The sequence below is a fragment of the Corvus kubaryi genome, unplaced genomic scaffold (genome assembly GCF_017639235.1).
Source record: "Corvus kubaryi isolate FWS band 111438036 unplaced genomic scaffold, C.kubaryi_AGA036_p1.0 split3-37296, whole genome shotgun sequence".
NCBI lineage: Eukaryota > Metazoa > Chordata > Aves > Passeriformes > Corvidae > Corvus > Corvus kubaryi.
In genome coordinates this window covers 2,668,818-2,690,164 of record NW_024582086.1, presented here as the reverse complement: position 1 = coordinate 2,690,164, position 21,347 = coordinate 2,668,818, and the positions used below count along the sequence as shown (strand labels likewise).

Below are 21,347 nucleotides of genomic sequence, written 5' to 3'. Positions count from 1 at the left end.
CACCAGAAAGCATAGTTCCAAGTTTTTGGCTGGGAATATAGCCATACTTTACGATGGATGGTCTTGTCTCTCCATTGTTCCTCAGCATTGAGGGCAGATTCAGCACACACAGGAAAGCAGAGAAATAAGAGGAAATACATCCCGCCCCTTAAGAACAAGGACAGCGAAAAAGCCATCTCTTCATGGTGACATCTAGCAAAGAACCCTCAGTAAGAAGAGCAGACCCATTTCCTGCCATGTTTCATAGTGAGAAGTCCTTCTGTACCCTAACCGAGAGGGATGAACCAGCTCATTTCAGGCAAATAAAATGACAATTCTGCATCCTGTAGGTTCTCTTTTTTAACACACATTCACACTGCCTCTGGAAGTTCAGGGAGCTGGATGGATCCCAACGCCCTGTTGTCTGCACCATGAGACGAACTCCTCTCCATGACAGAGGGAGCCCAAAAGTTGCATACTGTTGAGGACCAGTCATCTCAGCCCTATTGCCAGTCCATTGTGTCAGTGGAGGGCCAAACAGCACACAGATGTTGGCCTGGTCCTCTGCACAGGAGTAAATTTAATCTCATTTCATGACTTGGAAGCCTCTCACAAAAAGCAGAAGAGGGAAGGAGAGCACTTCCAGCATGAGAGATGCGAGCCTCCAGCATGCTTGCACGCAGTATCCCACAACCCCACATATCACATGCGAGGTGGTCCGCCCTGAGCATGTTATCCCCAAAGCACAAGGTCACTTGATGGGCAGGGCTCCCAGCCAAGAGCAGCCCTGCACAAAGCAGTCCCCATGGTGCAGACACCAGGAAAGAGGAATATTTGAGGATCAGGAATGTTGAGAGGAGAGGGGCTGTTGGGGTTGGGGAAGATCAGTGAGTCAATCACAGTCATTTGCAGCTAATTGTCAGACGGAATGATCAGCCCATGCACCACATGTGCTAGTCGGGTCAGTCAATGCACTTACGGGATGTACACAGACATGACAAGAAAGGGTAAAATATGAGCTGAACAGGAGGAAACCTAGTGCAACAGGAATCTGTTTCCTTTAAGGCTGTCTCAGTCCTTAGGGCAGCCTGGGCTCCAGAGTGACACAGCACCTGCTCTTTCTGATCCCCATCTTACCACCCCACATCGCTTGCGCAAACAGCAGAACAACATTTGGTCACAAACACCTAAGACACAAACACACAACAGTACAACATTGCTTGCATGTCATTCTCTACACAGCTTTCTAAGAGGGCAACAATGCTGTAGAGACTGAATACCAGCACACAGCAGCTTCTAAAAGCAGCCTGAAAGTGTTGATACTCTTCACGAAGGAGAATGTGCAACAGGGACACAGATTCCATTGTTAGATTATCCTCTATGTCAGCAGCCCTGATGCTGCTATCATAGAATTATTGCACTATGCAACTGAACAAGGTATGTGCTGTTATTTTAGATATCCCTTGGAATTTAGTTTACAGTGTAGTTCATGACAGTATTTCATTCTCCTGCACTTAAAAATACATTTTGTTGCATAAATACATTTTTGAAAATAAAATGTTTGCGACACCCAGATATCACAGACTTGAGTTCCAACTAACTGCATGACACATGTAACATTGTGCAAAACCACAATATCATAAATACATGCATGGATGACTAATACAACAGAGCTTACACCATCCAAAGTGTCCACAGCTCTGCCCATCTACATGTGCAATCACAAGAACAGATCCAAATGCATGTATTCTGCACAGCTGCATCCAGATCAGTCCAGTGACATCCATGTATAATCCCCATGTTTGACTCTTATTGTGGTGTCCTGAGAAGGCCACATGGGAAAGTCAGCACTAACATTGGTGCAGACTCCTTTGCACTGTGCAAGCCTGTGCTTTGGCACTTGGCCTCTCATCTTAAGTTCAAGGCCAAATTTTGCTCTTGGTAGCACTGAGCAAATATCCCTAAAGCCAGTAGATAATTCTGAAGGCATCCAATACATCTGCAAATGACCCATAAGGGTCTCTGTAGGTTAAGGATGGGTTTCGGGGTTCAGTCAGGACCGGGCGGACGTAGACGGATGGAGAGATCTCTATAGGCAGGTCTTGGGACACAGTCAGTTTATTGTAAAGGCGTGGGTATAGGGGCACTGCTCAGAGCTGCTAGACTCAGCTCTGAGCAGGCCCAAGAGAGCAAGCAGGTGAGAGAGAGAGAGAGGGTGTAAGAGCAAGAGTGGAAGTAAGAGTAGAAGTGGAAGAGAGGAATAGAGAAGTGTCTGAAGTCCTGGTTACAATACAATAAATCATCTTCTGTACTGAATATTCTAATTGTCACTAACCAATCTAATACAAGATACAAATCCTATAGCATTTACATACAGCCTATAAGAGTTCTTATATTACCATAGAGTGTTACACCTTAACTTCTAAAAACTACTCTTTGGACCCCTTCTGCTGAGCTAGTAGGGTCTGCTCTGACCCTTGGACCTGTTTGCAAGCAGAGGGTATTGTTTCATCAAGAGGGGATTACTTCAGTGGCCATACCATTGTTTTCTAGTTGTTCAGTAACTAAGACCTGGTATTTCAAAAGTGGCTTTCATTTCGATGTTGCCTGTAGTTTTCATATTCCCAAAATCTTTTGTCAGGCAATCATATTTCCAAGGTTTTCCTGTTTCATCCTCCCCAACAGGTCTCAATTTGTATTATCCTTTTCATGGGTTTCCAATGGGATGCAGTAGTTGAGCCAGCCTAATGATGCTGGTAGGCAAACACCATCCTCTGTCTCCCCAGCTGGGTCTGCATCTCAATTTTTTAGCAGATTCAACTCAGTATGTTGTCAGAAAATTATCTGACTTCCCCCTTTTTTTCACTGTGTTTTTTTCTGGGACACTGAGTTGAAATCACTCACTGACAAGCTCTAACATCAAATCAAAGAAAAGTGAGTGGCAGGAAAGAAAGGAAGGAAAAAGAAAGGAAAAAAGCAAGCCCCATTTTGGAGCCAACTATCCCCATCTTAAGGAAATTGCAGCCTCACTATGGGGCAAAAGCTCAGCTTTTACATCGGAGTACAATGTAGCCAGGAGTGCAGCCACCCACCTGCAGCCCCTCACTGTAGCCACTGCCCTGAATCACCATCACACAGCCTGTGCTGGACAGGAGCAGGACAGTGTTTTGCCCGCTGCCCTTGATTTCATGGTAAGTGGTGCACAGTATCAAGAGCCAAGGTTGGAGACCACAGTTCTTCGTTTAGGCAGAGGGACAGGCTGGTAAGACTTGGCAGCACTAGCCCCTGGCCACACTGCTGTGTCTTAGCACCAGGGAAGCTGCACACCATCACTTGTGAGCTTGCAACTTGCTGCCAAAGCAGGTGCGATACCTTCAGTCGGAATTGCAAGTAACTGAGTTGTCCTCTCTTGGCTAAGATACAGAGATTAGGACACCTACTCTCCTACCAGTATGAGGCAAAACCATGAAAGTGGTTTAAATCTGAAGTCTCCCTCCCAGAGAGTTAACAACCTTTCACAGCCTTAATACAAATGGTAGTTAGAGAAACTCCGGTCACTCAATTCCTTTAACTGTCCACAAATAATGACTGAACAATGGGTTGTATTAAATGTCCTCCAAAACTAGTAAGATTTTTTTTGTACTATGATACTACTTGGGTGTCATATTCTGTCCATATGTGTTTAACTTCTTCAACAAGTAGTCTTTGTGGGGCTGCCCCACCAGAACTTGCCAGGCAATCTGCCATCAGCACTGCTGGAGTTACTACAGATATCACAAAGCAGAACAGAACTATTTCTATAATCACAGAATGAGAGTATGGGTAAGGTTGGAAGGGACCACAGTGTGTCCTCTGTCTCAAGCAGGGTCATCCTAAAGCACAGGGCACAGGACTGTGTCCAGATGGTTCTTGAGTATCTCCAGCGAGGGTTGAGTCCACAACCTCTTTGGGCAACCTGTTCCTGTGTGTGGTCAGAGAGATGCCCCAGTCCCTTAATCCTCTTTGCTGCCTTCTGCTGGACCTGCACCAGAGTTCCATGTCTCTTTTATACCAAGGAGCCCAGAACCGGACACAGCATTCAAGATGTGGCCTCACCAGGGCTGAGTAGAGGGGCAGGATCACCTCCCTGGACCTGCTGGGAATGCTCCTCTTAACGCAGCCCAGGATGTCACTGGCCTTCTTGGCCACCAGGGCACACTGCTGGCTCATGGAGAGCTTGTTGTCCACCAGCACCCCCAGCTCCTCCACTGAGCTGCTTTCCAGCAGGTCACCCCCAGCCTGTGCTGGTGCCTGGGCTTGCTCCTCCCCAGGTGCAGGACCCTGCATTTGCCTTTGCTGAATTTCAGAAGGTTCCTCCCCTCCCATCTCTCCAGCCTGTCAAGGTCCTTCTGAAGGGCTGCACAGCCCTCTGGGGCATCGGCCACTCCTCCCAGCTTTGTGTTGTCAGTGACATTGCTGAGGAGGCCTCTGCCCCTTCATCCAAGTCACTGATGGATAAGTTAAACAAGACTGGGCCCAGTACTGAACCTTGGGAGACACCACTAGGAACAGGCCTCCAACTGGACCCTGTGCGCCTGATTATGACCTCAGATTATGTTCAGCCAGTTCTCAATCCACTTCCCTGTCCACTCATCCACTCCACTCTTCCTGAGTTTGCCTATGAGAGACAGTGTCGAAAGCCTCATTGAAGTTGAGGTAGACAAGATCCTCTGCTCTCCCCTCATCCATCGACGTAGTTGTTTGATTGTAAAAGGCGAATCAGGTTGGTCAAGAATGATTTACCTTTAGTGAATCCATGCTGACTATCCTGATCACCTTCTTCTGTGGACAGAGATGGCATCCAGAATGAGGCAGTCCCTCACCTTTCCAGGGATTGGGGTGTGGCTAACTGGCCAGTAATTCCCTGGGCTCTCCTTCCTTCCTTTTGAACACTGGGGCGACATTTGCTTTCTTCAGTCCTCAGGCACCTCTCTGTGACCTTTCAAAGGTGATCGTGAGCAGCCTCAGGTATAGTGTCCAAAAAGTCTCTTAGCACTTGTGGATGCATCCCGTCAGGGTCCATGGACTTGTGGATGTCTAGGTGTTTCTCCAACTCAACCCTCCTTGACCAAGGGAAAGTCTCCCTTCCAACACTCCTTTACCCTGGTCTCCTGGGTCAGAGCTCCCTGAGGGCTGGTCTTGCCAGTGAAGACCATCGCAAAGATGGCATTCAGTAACTCTGCCTTCTCTACGTCCTTTGTTACCAGGGTCCCCCCTTCATTTAGTAACAGGCCCATATTATCCTTCCTTTTCCTTCTGTTATTGATGTATTTGCAGATACCTTTCTTGTTGTCCTTGACATCCTTGGCCACATTTAATTCCAGTTGGGCCCTGGCCTTCGTTGTGATAATATCGTGCTATCACAATAAGCACACATACTCCACTGCTTATTCCCTAACCAGACAAGCAAAAGTTGCTGATGCACCCTGCTAAGTCAAGGGTATCAGAGATGTTGCCTCACTGCTGCTGGACATCAGCACAAACCATCCTAATACTGTGGTAATCAACAACTTAGGCAGCACGTAGGGTCAAAAAGTCATGGGAAATGCTTTTTTTGACCTCCCAGTTCAAAACCCAAGAGTGCCAGTCTTCTTTCTTCTGAGGTCTCTATTGGGGCTGAATTACAGCACTGACGCAAAGCAACACTTCAAAGAGCTGCTTGCAGCAAGCTGGTGCACAGCCAGTGACTGGCCTCCTCAGAGCAAAGGGGTGGGCTGAGCAGGGGAGGAGAGGTGGGAAACAGAGATCTGCTGCCCCACAGAGGCCAGCTGATACCCATCCCCATACTGTAGAACAGGAAAGGAAATGCAGGGAAGTATGTCAGATATAGCAATAGCTGTCACCGGGAAGTGTTGAGATGAGTGCCAGTGGGGGAGAAAGAGAAACCAGACTCCCCTAGAGGTTGGCTCCATGGTTGAGCTCTCACCTGGCACCTTGAGAGAGGTCCTTGGCATGGAATGCTCGCACTCCAGCACATACTAAGAACCACTGCATGAGTCTTCAGTGGAAAACAACAAAGAAATCCCACAGCAGCACTGACCTTGCAAAACTATTTTTAACTGTATCACATTAAAAGCACTGCTGTGAAAAGGCAAGGCAGTGCAAACAGCAAACAGATGTCTGGCCCCATCTGGAAACCGGGCAGCTGTTTTTCTGGCTTCACCTAAAATCTCTCTGTGCTTCAGTCTCTTTCACCTACAAGACAGATATGCCATGGCACTGAAAGTCATGGACACAGCTTGCAGTCACTTCAGTAGAATCATAATTTGGCCTCAAGCCCCAAAACCAAGCTACAAAAGGAGGGCTCTGCAATATGAACAACTGCTTGTGCCCACCAACCCACTGCCTACCCTGAGAGACAGTGGATGGTAAATGGAAGACTGTAGAACTGGTGGTTACATTACCATGGCGTGTCAGACACAGGAAACACAAACTTGGTATCAGCCTTGCTACATGTGGAAAAAAAAGAGATCAGAGCCAGGTTGTGTCACCTTCATGAAGCTTCCTGGGAGGACAGATATTTATTATAGGGGAAATCTCTGCCCTTAGACTTTTCAGTGGCACATCTGCTACCTATTTCATCCCCAAAACAGACCTTCGGTAAGGCTTAAGTGAGGTGCAGACACTCTGCCAGCTCCCTCACACACAGAAACATTTCATCCTAGAAACACAGAAAAAAAGGTTATAGGTGCCAGGTGGCTTACTTCTATTTGCTACCTTTCTTTCATTACTTCTTTGGAATAAGTGATGATTAAAGTCATTGCACAGTTGCAGATCTAAAGAATATGAAGGATATGCAGGAATGTGAAGAAATACAGACAAACAAGCATAAGGAAACACAACAATTAAAAACTGCAAAATAAGAAAGCTTCTCAGTAACAGTTTGGTCCAATACCCAGGGGAAGTCAGCCAAGGTTGTCTCTTTCATTGACTTCATCAGGCACTCAATTACCCCAGCAGACTTGTCTAAAGCCTCACCACAGCCCTAGCACATCCTTGTGGAACTTAACTTGAAAAGTACTGTTCCTAATTTTAAGGGTCAAGAATTGTAATTGATTACTGAAATAGTGAATTTGTTAGTGGTTTTCCCATACCTGTAGTAGAACAATTACATGGCAAAGTAGAACAGCAGAACTCGTTATTTCAAGGCTTTAAGGTCAAAATTCTGCCTTCAGATTCACATTCACATTTTCCATTGTCTGCAATGGAAACAGATGATGTGTAGCTAAGTTAAATTTGTATTCCAGCACTTCAAACTATCCAGTTTTTTAACTTTCTGTAGAAATTCTTCTAAAATTTCTGTAGAAATATTGTTACACTCTCTATTGTTTTGTGGATTTCAAATGATGGCTTAAGACATAGCTGATGCAATTTTTCTGTACAGCTTGGGATAAGACTGCAGATTTTTCTGCCCTCTTGATTTTCCCAGAATACTGAAAGAGTGCTCTATGTCAGTAGATTTTACACTACATACACAGAGTGACAAAATACTAACAACCTATGCTTAAAGAGGTAAAATTATGTGTGTGACAATGGTTTTGCCATTATACTTTTGCATATTGTTGAGAACAATACTTTTTAGCCTAAACACCAGCAACATTTTGATCCCAGAAAATCAACAAACCCAAAAGTTAAAAATAATGTTTAGCTGACCTCCGGATTTTTGTAGCATAAATGAGCCTCAGGAAACATAATAAAAACAGATTAAAAATGCTGTAAACAGTTTTGTGAACTTACATTGATGTATTTCTTATTTCTTGGTCTTGCTGATCAAGAATAAGCTAGCAGGTAAGAAGCAGCAGCCAATGTTAAGTTTGTCTCCTCCACTGTGGGAGGTCATGTTAAAACACTAAGTTGAAAAAATGCTTTAGAACAGAATTCCTATGTAAACCTCCCTGGGGATTTACACTCATTAATGTGTGCATGTTTAAAATGGTATTTTCACTCTATCCTGTGTTGCCTGAGAACCATTTTTATCCTTTTAAAATCTGCATTCATATTATAATCCATAAGTACCTTTCATTTTTGCATTAACACTATAAATACTGTTAGTAATACTAAACTATTTCTGTTGACTTATTTGTAAAAAGAAAAATATATTATATGTTTATATATTCTTATAAAGTGAATTAACACTGGAGAGAGGGATATGAGGGGGAATAGTGTACAATCACAGTTGATGTGTATTATTGAGCACAAATTCAATGCCTGAAACAAAAAGGAAAAGAAAAAAGTGTTTGGTGTTCTCTCAAGCCGTGTCAGACGAAGAGTCATAGGATGCTGACACTATGAAGTTGCCGGTATTGGAGTGGCTTGCCATGGACTGGGCAGCCTGCTGGCTCAAGTTATTGCAGATCAGCACCAGCTGGTTGCTCTGCGCTTCTGAGAGGGTGCTGCAGCTCTGGTAGACACTGAAGTTGGTCTTGCGGCCAGGGATGTTGCCTTTCTCACACATCGTCTTTACCATCTTGGCAAGCTTGTTTTTCCCCAGGGCTTGGCAATTGTACCAGTGAAGTGCAGCCAAGTTGACAACGGGTTTGATGGACAGGTAGAAAGGCGCATCCTCGTAGCGCATGGCCGGAGGGCGCCGCTGGGCGTACTCCTTGTAGTCCTGCACAGGGCAGGTCTGTGGGGAGTGCTGGGTGGCATACACCCGCGAGTCCGTCCCGCCTCTCTTGCTCTTGGTACTCACGTCCCCATTGTCTGGCCCCATCCACTCCAGGTACTCCAACCCAGTCTCTGTCACCCGCAGCCGGATATCGCCCCACTTGAGGGTGGACCCATGGAAACCTGTGCAGTGTCCAAACGCCTTAGTGTTGTTCAGCCACACAAGGTTCAGCAGCCCTTCAGGATTGTACCGGCTCAGTAAGCCTCTTTTGCGCAGGATAAGCTCATCAGCAAAGGTGAGCTTCATGGATTTGTGTGGCTTGTTTCCTTTCCCTTTACATCTCAGCTCTATCTGCTTTTGCTTTAGAGCTTCCTGGGACCTCTTGAACTCCTTATCCCTCGTAATACTGTACCCATACCTGTGCTCTTTGAGATACCTCTCCAGTCCACACTGATAGTTGGCCAGACTGTTTGGCTCATATTCAGACCCATCTTTTTGTCTGGCATCCACAAAGAAGGACGCAAGATAGGCATCAAGCTCTTTGCAGGGGATGACATAGATCTCACGGGTCTCAGAGGGGTACTTGGAAATGAGGAATTCTCGGAAATTGCGGAGAGCCGTCTGCGTGCTCCGAATGGTCTTCTCATTCTGCTCCCTGCTGAGCTCTGCTGCTCTCTCATCCTGGTCTGGAAGAGGAAGAATGGGACAGAAAAAAAGCAGAAGCAGTGAGTTTATGTGATGCTTTTCCTAAACTGAATTTCGTCAAAAAGGAAAGAACTTAATTTCACAAAGGGCTCTGGGAAACATCTTTAGATACCTCTGACATGACTGAAAAGCCAACTTCAATTTCACAAATGATACACTATATGACACAAAAAGTGAGCTCCTCATGACACCGAAGCACAGTTTTGTGCATGGAGATTTGTGAAAATCATTGAGATTAAGAGGCAATCTGCTTTTCGCAATAAAGGCAAGGTGAAGGATTTTCTGTGGATCACAATGCTGTGTGCAGGGCCCAGACACAGGAATAAGCTCACTCAGAATTATTTCACTTATGAAACCACAGCTTGTACTGGTTACATTTTTTTCCTACAAAAAAAAAGCTAAAGCATCATATTTAGGACAGTAATATTTATCTTTAATCAGGCACATTTTTAAAGAGCAAAATAAATATAGTCAGAATGTACAGTACAAAATAAGGCAGCACACCCTAAGGAGTTACTGCAGAGCAAAGTGCAATTTACAAATGTACAAGAATAAAGAAAATATATTTAATACGTTCACATCAGAAAACATGTAAAAAAGCATGATTGTATAATCTCTCTATGTCATCAAACTGTACCTTGACAGTACAATTATGACCATGTCTTTTCATTCTGCAGAAAAATCAAATTCTGGAAACAACTTCATGTTGCTTTAAAGGCTTTCCTGATTTCCTTACAATCAATGACACATCAAAACACAATATTCAGATGCCACCACTATGATATCTGTTACTGACAGCTGATTTTCTGGTTGATCATAAGAGAAGCATAAAAAGGAAAAGCCTTGTAAGTGATGTGTGTTTTTAATGACTGTTTTCTTGGCATATGCAAACTATTTGTTTGCACAAGAACGCAGCTTAAAGCATATACATGGAACTGTCATTCTGAATGTGAAAAATCTTAATGGTTTTAGAAAATTAACAGTAAATGCAAAGAAGGAAAATTCAATTATTTCACTGTTTTCTGGAACCGCACGTGGAGCACTTTTTGTCTCTCTTTCACTTAATAAGCAGAAGAGGGAGAAAAAAACCCAAAGTTCTTTTTTATTTGGTCTCATAGCAAAACTCTTACATTTTGGCATCCTTTTAGCAGTGCCATAGCAACACTCACCAGGTGTTTCCCACCCGACATACACACACAAAGTGGTATGAGACCAGGTGAAGCTCCCATTGCCTCTCTGCCATTCAGGCCAAGCTTATGTCAGGCTGAGTAGCAGAGCCTTGGCTTTGCACCAGTGTTCAGACACTTGTTCCTCTCTTCCCTGCAAGCCTATTAGCAGGGGAGAAGGCAGCAGGGAAAGGGAGGTAGCCTCTCCTTCCCTACCTCACCTGAAGTTTTCCATGTGGTGCAGAAACACTAGGGCAGAGCTGGGCAGATTCTCCTTCCACCAATCTACAGGGTGACTCTCAAGGAAGTTCATCCCATCACTTCCATACCACACCTGCAGGCGGAGGCATGGGGAGTGACTTGCCCCAGCACGTCCCAGCAGGATAGAAACAGGACTGAGTTTATAACCCTCAGGACCAGTTCCTGTGTCTTCAGAGTGAGGCCTCCTGCATCCACAGCACTCACCTGTTTAGAGGGATTTCTTAAATCCTCTGCAAAGCACAGAGAAGTGGCCATCTGCAACTGAGGTCTTTGGGGGCTTCTGTAGGCAGGAAAAAAATGGTGCCACAAAGCACTGAGGTGCTTGAACTGTGCTCCAGGGGAAAAAGAAAGGTCACCTTCCTGATTCAGAAACTCACTTTAATACTGATGTCAGTATCAAAGCACTCCTAGCAGCCTGCAGTGAAGCCTCACGCTTCAGGCAATGTACATAATAGATCCTTTTAGTATGGCTAGATGCAGGCTGGAAACAAAGAGACAGGCCTATTTAAAGCTCCAAAACAAACATTTACTCTGGTGTTTTGTTCACTGCACCCACCACCACTTATTATAGAACTGTGTAAGTAATCAGTGCTTTGACTGACAGCCCACATCCTAAGTTCCATTTCAATACAAACAGCACATATAATGGCTCAGTTTTATAAATGTCATCAATCACTTCTTCTTAGAGAGTAGCCTGTCACAACACAGCAGTGACACCCAGTCAGTCATTTACATTACAGCATCTTTCCTTAATCTGCAAAGGAAATTGCCCTATCTGCAGCTAACAATTATAAAACCCATGCTGAATTAAAGATCCTCCCAACTTTCATGAGCAAAATAGTACCCCAGAAACACTGCATTCCTGCAGCGGTGTGTTGTGTGTTACTTCACAAGGCAGGTGGGAAATGTTAAAAAATAATGGGTCAGGTTTTCATGCAGCCACATCAGGAGAGCTACATTCACTTTGGCTGTGAATCCAGGCTGAAGTAGCAAAAGTGGATTATCCTCTTCCTAAGAGACCGCTCAGATATTGGCAATGTATTATGCACCATGGTACAAATGTGGGGTGTTTCCCATGTAACAGTTCCCAGATGTTTGTTTTGTCTCACTTTGCTGCACCTTGCTGAATAGAGACCAAAGCTCTTTTGATTGTTCTGTGGAGCTGGTGGAAACTACTGGAAACACTGGTGGGGATCTACATTAGTTCCTTGGCTACTGCAAACATAAACCTGTTTGCTCTTGGACCTCCACTGCTAATAGCATCATCAACTCTTCAGTGTGCATGGGTTCCAAAACTGGGTAAAAGCACAGAAAAAAAAGCCACAAAGCGCTTCTCAATACAAGAGAACACCTCTGTTTCAGAACGTCCCCAAGCTGCAAATTGATGGTGATAAAGAATGGAGAGGTGTTATATATGTTTTCACCTTTCTTATAGTCTTCTGTATGTCTCTGTTGTTAGGCTTTAGGAATACAAATACTCTTGTTTTATGATCTAATTTCTCTCAGCTGGTTGGTCAGAACCAATCAACCAGAAATTATTGTCATCATTGATCTATGACGCCAAGCTCTCCTTAGTGTCTTTTCCTTGTCATAATGCAGTCTTTGGAACTAGTAGTGCTGTTACCCCTGTTTTACAGACTACAACCAGAAGCATGAAAAAATGAATTGATTTGGGGATGCATTTCCTGAGGTCCTGTCCCCTGAGCTGCATCAGTGCACAAAGGACCTGGTTATACCTCTTGAGTTTCTTATCATATCCCACATCTTTCATTTCCAAGAAAACCAGAGTGTGGCAGAAAAAGACAGTAAAACCCACCTTACTGGGGGGTCCAGGGTAAACTCCCAACCATGAGTTTGAAAAAGTGATGAGTACTTAAGATGTTCTAGTTCAAATGTAGAGAAAGAGATAAAGTGACCAAGGAGAGATTAAACAGACAACCTAGTGGGAGCGGGATGTCCCAGGCTAGCCCATGACCATCAGATGATCTCTCCCACAGAGCAACAGCTGTTTTCTGATCTTTTCATAATCTGATCTTAACGCAGCCAAGACTTAATATTATCAGCACAGTTATCAAACTCAGGCTTGTTTTAATATCAGCTCACACACATACACACACTTGGACTCCCTGAAAAGGACATAACCTCTGTAATTACATATGGCAGGGGGAAAAGGCACTTGCTTTCATGATAGACAGATACAGATTGTTAATGTTCAGAGAGCATTTGTGACATCAGTGGGAGTCACAAACCTAAGTTATTATTGCAAACAGTCTTAAACTCTGCATATGGTAAGCAGTGAGATATCACAGACGCACATTAAATGTAAGGTGGGTTTTCTTGGTGGTAATCACATCACCAGCCAAAGTCTTCTCTGCCAAATTTGTGTCCTGACTAGGAAAATGCCTCTGCAGCAGGCCTGCTTCTACTGATACGCTTTCATTCAAGAGAAAAAGCCTAGTTAACCACACACGAAGCACCACATATCTCTATGCTGGAGCTAAGTGCCCTCTCTCCACTCCCCAGCACCTTGCAGGTTGGCTGTTGCCCCTGTTTTGCAATCCCTGAAAAGCAGCGATATCCAACCTTCAGGCTGTGGCAATATGCAGCCCACTAAAACAGTTCAAGTAAACCACAGCCTGCTCCTACCTTTTTCTCCTGTCCTCTATTGTTTCAAGAAGGTATCTATATGCAAACAACACCCTCAAATCTACAGTCTCAGTGAGCAGAGGTAATTCTGTTGTTCAAAGGAGTTATGGTCAAGTCACAATGGGGAACAGCTGCATGTGCCTCTGACAAATGTGCCCTCCTGGAAGCCGTGCTACTGCTTCCCTGTCAGAACCAGCTGAATACCACTGTCATACCACAGCATCCCGGAATATTGCTGCATGCAAATCTTAGAAAGCCGATTTTCACCATATCACAAGAATAACCCAGCATTCTCATGTCTTGCTGCCAAAAATGAGGGTGAGGGTAAGCGCAGAAGGTGTCCACAGCAGAAGTGCCTCTAAACATTTGCAGAAACATCCTGAGAATAAGTAGACGAAAGTGCATCCGTAATTTTTCTTGAATTTCTGCCCTACCCCTCTGATGTTGTTACTAAATTCTGTTTAACAGTTAAAGTTCCCTGTTCCCACTACATTAAGTTAAACTCTATTTTACCATCTAATATGTTAAACTCCAGTTTAACATTCTCAGAAAAGGCTTTCATTAGCATGTAAAATCTGTAGTATGAAAGAAATTAATTAATTAATATCCCCTTATGAATGACACTATGTTTTTGGCAAAAAAAATTATACTTCTATTCAGTTAACCTCCTCCAATGAAATTATCAGCAAAATGTTTTACAATTCTAAAATTAAAAAGCTTTAGATTATGACAAAGAAAAAAGGACATAGGACAAATGAGTATGGGAATATTTATTCAATGGTATCTCCATTAAGTAAAGTCACTAAAATAAACTTTAGTCACCTGAACAATTTTTGCAAGGTATAGAATGGTCTGATAATGAATGCTCACTCAAACACTAGTGCTTATTTCCAGTTTGTGTTCTCTTTCACTACTTTCTCTCAACAGCTTGAACAGATTTGAGATGCAGTTTGGCTGCTGGCAAAGCCAATAATAAAATACACATCGATATTAATGAGACTTCTGCACAGTCCTCAGATGTCAGAAAATCTGTAGCCATGATAAGTGAGTAAGAAGTTACGTTCTCCTATGACTGACTGGGTCACCCTCTTTTTGCAGAGGGTACTAGCAATTGCTAATGAACAGTGCAAAACAGTAGCACCCCGGGAACTCCAATTTTTACAAAGCCATCTTCCTTCTCCACCTGATGTACATGACATCTGAGCCATTCCAGCACAAAGGTTCTAAAAATGCATTTTCTAAACAAAAAATGTTCCCATTGGCTCACTTCATCTAGTTGTTTGGTTTTGCTTTCATCATGGTAGTGCAAAACAGAAGTGCTGCATTCCAGTTTTAACTTCCATTTCCCTTCTTCCACTGAACAATTAACAGTGGCATTTCTGGGGTATGAGGCCATACAGTTACCTACCTCCTTTTGAAGCTGTTCTGAGATGCACTGGCACGAACTGCTGCAATGCAAAATGGGATGTATTTCCTCTGTACCACCACACAGTGGGATATTTACCCAGATTCCACCTCCATTTGACAGGAAGAAATACACCAATTCCAGCTCTCCCAGGCTTACCCAACACTGCAACACTGCACAACAGGATGCTACAGCTCAGACACAGCATGGAGAACAGCAGAAACAGAAAATATTTTGCAGGAGTTCTAAGAAACCCATATATCTGGTACTAAAGCAATAGTACAGGCAATATACACTCAGCTGGCAGCTGGAGTGGAATCTGCTATTTAATCTGGCTTGTTCCAAGTCAGTCACCAGGATTGTAACCAAGCCTGCAACCATCGCCAGGTCTACCTGCCATGCTTCATCCCACTCTTTATTTCCATAGCTATTATCTTTACAGGAGGTATATAAAAACAAATTATTTGGACCCTTATATAATTGACATTCAGGGACTCAACTCTTCATAGAAGTGGAGGATATAAAAGCCACACTTAGAGGTCTATACACTACAAAAAAAAAAACATTAGAAAACTTTAAAAATAAAGTGAAACCCCATTCCACCCGTCAAAGTAACTGACTAAACTTCCTTCAACAATGTTCACTTCTAAGATACAATTTCTACTTTTTCAAAGCTCAGGTTAAACAAATCAGGTAGTTTGGTGAAACTGGGAGTGCTGCTGGAGTTGGTAAGTAGGAAAACATTACCTGTAATGTGAAGCTAATTTCAGCTGTGTATTGAGCATGCATATTTGTATTCAGCCATATAATATTCTAATGATTTCCAAACAACTAATGGCTAACACCATTAGAAAACTGCAGGTACTGGTTTCAGTTTAAAGCTAAAGAAAAGAGACACTTTCTGACAATTATTTTCTTCTGAATAAATATTTAACCCTGGAAAACATTTTTTTTTTTACCCAGGACTCCTTAGCAACATAAAGAAATTTTGCCTTTTCAAATAGGTTAGTTATTTAATGCTTTGTGGCAGAAAGAATTAAAGAAATGATTGTAATGGTCTACACTAGCCTGAGTACTGAAACCTGGCTGATGCACAGCAGAAGGGATGCACTTGTTTTCAAAGAGGACCTGGCTCAGCACCAGTCCAGAAAGTGTTGCATACACATCCTCAGCAGAGTATCAGTTTTTCTCCCAAGTAAGTTTCCAATTCAACAAAGCATATTTTAAGTGTGTTATGGATTGGTGTCCCTGTATTTAAGTATCTGCTTACGTAAAAATTAACTGGTCTAAGTCATTATATGTATAGAAGGTGGAACTGAATAAAATTTATATGCATACAGTGACTTGGTTCAAAAGCTGATAAGAGGAAAGAAAACAAGAAGAAAAATCAAAAACGTGGAGCAAAAAAACTGTAAAGATCTGAGACACACCTCCTTTATTGAATTAAGTCTACAATTCTCGGGCAAAAATCCATTTCTTACATAACAAAACCAAGAATCTACATTTCCGGAAAGGTTTCCACCTTTCCATGTTCCTACAGAGAAAATCAGATTTATAGATGTGTAAACAGATCTCAGAAGCAGTGATTGCTCAGCCAGAAATTTAACTACTGGGCTGGTTTGCACAAAATAACGGGTATAAATTTATATATAATTTTGGAATATTTGGCACAGTGGAATTTTGTGCCCCTCTGCAATTGAAAGCCCTGTGGAAGAAGAATGAGAAATGGGGCCCATGTATCCCCTTACAGTTCAGTCTTCTCTAACAAGAATTTTAATGTAAAACATGTAAAATGTGCTACTTCACATCACCAGAGGTTTAGCATGTTCTCAGCTACAGTGTACCACCAGTTTTAATGCAATCACATTTAAGAAAAACCTTTAATAAGCATAGTTGAGAAAGCAGCGCAAGAGGTCTGGAAGGGATGAGCCAGGGCTATGAAGTTTGCCTGCTTTTGATTCACTCTAGACAGCAGCTGAGAAGCAGAACTGGGAAATATGGGAGAGAAATAAAGATGAGGGGGAGAGAAGAGAGAATAAGAACAAAGGATATGAAAAAAACAACACCAAAGAGAGATTAAAACCAGATGAGAGTCCTCATCATCTGAAATCTAATTTATATCAGTGTTTCAAAATGAGTCAGTCTAACTGGGGCAGCAAGCAGAGAAACAAAGAAAAGGAGAATGTAATAAATATTTTATTACATTAATCATAATAAGCTGCACTTTAAGTCTTGGCCAAAGCATATTCTTAAATCAAGCTGAGAATGTGAGCAGTTTCAGACCTAAGAGCATGAGGCCCACATGACTGTAATTAACATAATAAATCATACTGTGAAACTCTCTACACAGGCTGACAGCACTTGGTTGATATATTGCTTATTAAAGACTGCAGACATTTTTCCCTCTATTTTATTGAAGTGCCATTGGTAGTGAATCAAAAAGAACCCTTTTCTGTTCTGGCTGAACTATCTACTGCAGATGTAAGAAGAAATGTGTTGGCAGCTCGTGCCATTTACTTCTGGTAATACAGATTGCAGCACATGCACCCCAAAGAACTGCATTTCAGTATTTTTTCTTTAATTTAGCAAGGTATTCCAACTGCCTTGTTAGTGACCTTGATGTATCATTTCTGAAATTCTGTGCTGGTGATTTTGCCCAGCCAGACCAATGTGTTTTTACCTTTCCTTTCACTGTATATTGTCCAGTAGGAGTGAAGCAAGCTATGAAGGGCACAAACTCTGTGAAGAGCTCACAATTTACAACCTCACAAGGAATTTCCATGTACACTTTTAACACACATATTTCTTTTCTCTTTGCTGGCTCAGAAAGCAGTATTTGAGGAGCAGCTCTTTACACAGTTCTCCAGAGAGAATGAAGTCTAACACTTCAAGTGAAATAGCTTTTAAGGTGGATTTTTAGCCTGCTTTTCTGTTTCTCTCCTCCTCACACTCCAGAAAAAAATGACAACCATGAACTTTATTTTACAAACACAACTTTCATCACATTACAGGGACGGAAGTTTAAAATGTAAAGGTTGGGGAAGACTCAAAGCTGGGCAGAGGGCAGTGACATGAATACATCCCAGCTTGCAGGAAGAGGACAGCTCTCAAGCGTTAGATGCTCTGCTAGGCAGCTGCTCACACACCCTGGCTGACGGAAGACCACTTTATTCTAGACTAAACATGGCACACCTAGGCATTTGCCAAGACAAGGACTCCCAAGAGGTGCAGGAGCTGCTGGAAATTTTGCACAGTGAGGAGACAAACCTGCAAGAGAAGCACATTCATCAAGAACTGGACCGCTGTTCATAGCACAACTCATTTCTTTCTGTCCTTGAATACATGTTTAAACCTAATTTATCACAGTTTGACTGAGTAAATATTTAGTCACATTTGCAGTTCTACTTGAGTAAAGTCTCTTTAAATAAAATGAGGAGTTTCAGATGTTTTCTAGCTATGTACACACTCAGGAGAGCATACAAAAATTACCTACCTGCTCTGCTGCTCAGAATACTGTTATTATTGCTCTTCTGTATTTACACTGCCAGAATTTTCCTGTCAGGAATGTTTTGTTATTTCCATAGAAATAATTTGTTCTTCTATATAGGACATGAACAATCAGTTCCCCTGCTACTGAATGAGTTCATACCAAAACTGACACAAACCAATTAATCTAAGAGGTCACATGGGTTATAGTTTAATGGATATAATTATGGATGTGTTATACATATACATGGTTATTTTAATATGCACTAGCACAATAAACAGTCTGATGTATTCAACAATTCTGTAAGTGAATGGCAAATGGGACAAGTTACTGTCAAACTGTAAGTTTTCTGAGGACTATCTTAAATGGGGGAGGGAAAACAGAGGCATAAAGCCAATTCTTTATACAGAGAGGAAAAATAAAATGTAAATTTTTGAGCAAAAAACCAAAATGTCTATCAGCATATAGGCACGAATGTTGTTCTGTAATGCTAAGAATACTGCCCCTGTCTGTTATTTTGTTTTCTTGGCTTTATAGTCATGCAAGAAATGAAGTCCCAAACAAGTGGCAATGCTCCATCTGCTAGGAGCAAAGGACAGAAAAAATCTCCATAAGATGGCACATCAACATGATTGAAGGACAGAGCCCATAACAATCAGAATAGTGCTCCAAGTTGTGCACAGGATGGAACTATTCCCATAAAAAACCATCAGTGCTTCTCTGGCGCATTCATACTGCTATCTTTGACCAGTCACTGTAGGAAAGCAGAGATTAGGCATACACCCAGTGAAAACAGAAGTGAGTGTAAACAGAAAATCGAAACAAGCTATTCAACGGTCAGAGCTGAACATTGGGTTTTTTTCACAGGCTCAATCTTTGGGTACAGGTTTCCTGGTTGAAATAATACAGTAATACAGCACATTCAGCTGTTGCACTGGGGTGATGTGACCTGGGGTAGAACAGCTCAGAATACATTTTCTCCTTCTCTGAACAAAACAGAAGACCAGCTTTTTTCTTTCAATTTTTCCTTTCCAAGTACAAAGCAGAAAGCAATTGACTAAACATTATTAATCCACTGTTGTTTCAAGTGATGTTTTCATCATGAAGACCTAGTTAATGAAAAGCTACAGCAGATCACAGTGTCACTGTGATAGTCACCCTCAGTTCCATCAACAGGAACACATGCAGAATTTCTGTGTGCGTGTACGCGCATTTACTGTTCAATTAGAGTTAAAGGGATTAACAGGTATATATCAGAAGTAAGACGCAGCCAATGCACTTAATGATCAATGTATAATTAAGCAAAGCTTTAATAACATGAAGTTTTAATCAGACTCAGCAAAGTCCTCAGCACCACTTTTTATAAGACGTGCCTGCAGGAAGCCCTGCTCCCAGCTCCCGCCAGGGGCAGCATTCAGTGGGAACCATGACCTGGGAACTGCTGTGTCTAACGCAACATTTGTGTGATCTGCAGCATCCTTCCATTTTTAAAGGGCAGCACGGCATGGCTCCAGAGAAAAGCAGACTCATTTGGGAAATGAAAACACAGCCCTGCCCAAACGTTCCACAGAGGCCACCAGCCACATTAAAGCTGTTCAAAACACCCAGTGCTGAAAGCAGCTCTTCTGTGACCACCCTGTGGAGCGCCCCAGCAAGAAAGATTCATCACAGAAAGCAGGCATTCCATTTTCTCTCTCTTGAGGCTTTGATTTAATAGCCTGTTTCAACACTTCCTGGAATGGGCATATGCTTCATTTAAGCATACTTTATCAAACAAAGATAGATTTCATTATGTTTCAGTGCTTCCAGGATCTGAATGTTTTAGCAAGCACTGGTCAGTGCTGTGCCAGCTGTGATAAAATATCTAAAATATCATCATGCCTGTGTTTTCTTTTCTGGAAAAATTCAAACAAGAATTTCTGTATTCCAAATTTCTGTCTTGCTTGGAGAGATAGAAAATATACTCAGATATTTTTACTGGTCTGTTTCATGCTCAAGCAGATTTTAGGTTCACTGCAAATACAAAAAGAAGATGACATGACAGAAGAAGACTCTCTAAGAGGGATACAATTTAGGTATGAAGAAAATCGGAGAAACGAGTAGTGGCTTCACAGAACAGCTTATGCAAAAAATGCCATGTTCCCATCACTGAGACAGGTGAAACAGTTATTCCCAAGGACTACTGCTACTAAAATCTTAGATCTTGAAAACATGTGTGAAGTAGTCCTTCTGTAGGTATAGAATCATTGAATCATAGAATTGTTAAGGTTGGAAAAGACCTTTAAGATATCAAGACCAACCATCTACCTATTACAATCACCATGTTCACCAATAAACCATCTCCTCAAGCACCATAACCACACATTTTTTTGAACAGTTTCACAGGGATGATGACCCTACCACTTCCCTGGTCAGCCTGTTCCAATGCTTTACAAGCCTTTTGATGATGAAATTTTTCCTAACCTTAACCTCCCCTTGTGCAGCTTGAGGCCATTTCCTCTCATCTGTCACTTGCCCGGGAGAAGAGACCAACACCTACCTGGCTGCCCAGGCTTCTGAACAACCCCAGTTGCTTCAGCTGCTCCTCATCAGTCTGGGTTCCAGATCCTTTCCCAGCTTTGTTGCCCTTCTCTGGACATGTTCCAGCACCTCAGTCTTTCTTGGAGTGAGGAGCCCAAAACTGACCACAGGATTTGAGGTGAGAACTCACCAATGCCCAAAACAGGGGAATGATCACTTTCTTGGGCCTGTTCAGTGAAGTACCAGCCTCACACAAAGTGGAAAATCACTCTCAGATAGTGTCCTGATCTAAACCATCAAGCCCTTTTTGTCCCAGCATCCCATCTGAAGTGCAAAAGGGAAGTGTGTGTCTGAAGCCTTTCCAGGGTCAGCATCCCTCTTGGCTGCTGTGCTGCATCTCCTCTGCAGATCCCAATCTGACTCTGCCTTGTTTCTCTTTTCTTAAAGACTCACAAATCATAAGCTGAAAATAGCTCCAAAATGAAACAATTTCAAAGATCACACAGAGAAACAGATCTCTGATTAAAAGCA

The 21,347-nt window shown here is 42.6% G+C and overlaps 1 protein-coding gene across 4 annotated transcripts in view; it reads right to left on the bottom strand.

Annotated features, from left to right (window-relative positions):
• Window positions 1-5,288: 5,288 nt before the first annotated feature.
• Window positions 5,289-21,347, bottom strand: part of KIAA1958 (KIAA1958 ortholog) — a 54,674-nt gene continuing 38,615 nt past the window's right edge. For all 4 annotated transcript variants that reach the window (XM_042015339.1, XM_042015341.1, XM_042015338.1 and 1 more), the window contains one exon: window positions 5,289-9,312. In XM_042015339.1, the coding sequence (XP_041871273.1) occupies window positions 8,267-9,312 (1,046 nt within the window). In that variant the 3' untranslated portion in view covers window positions 5,289-8,266. The remainder of the gene's footprint in view (window positions 9,313-21,347) is intronic.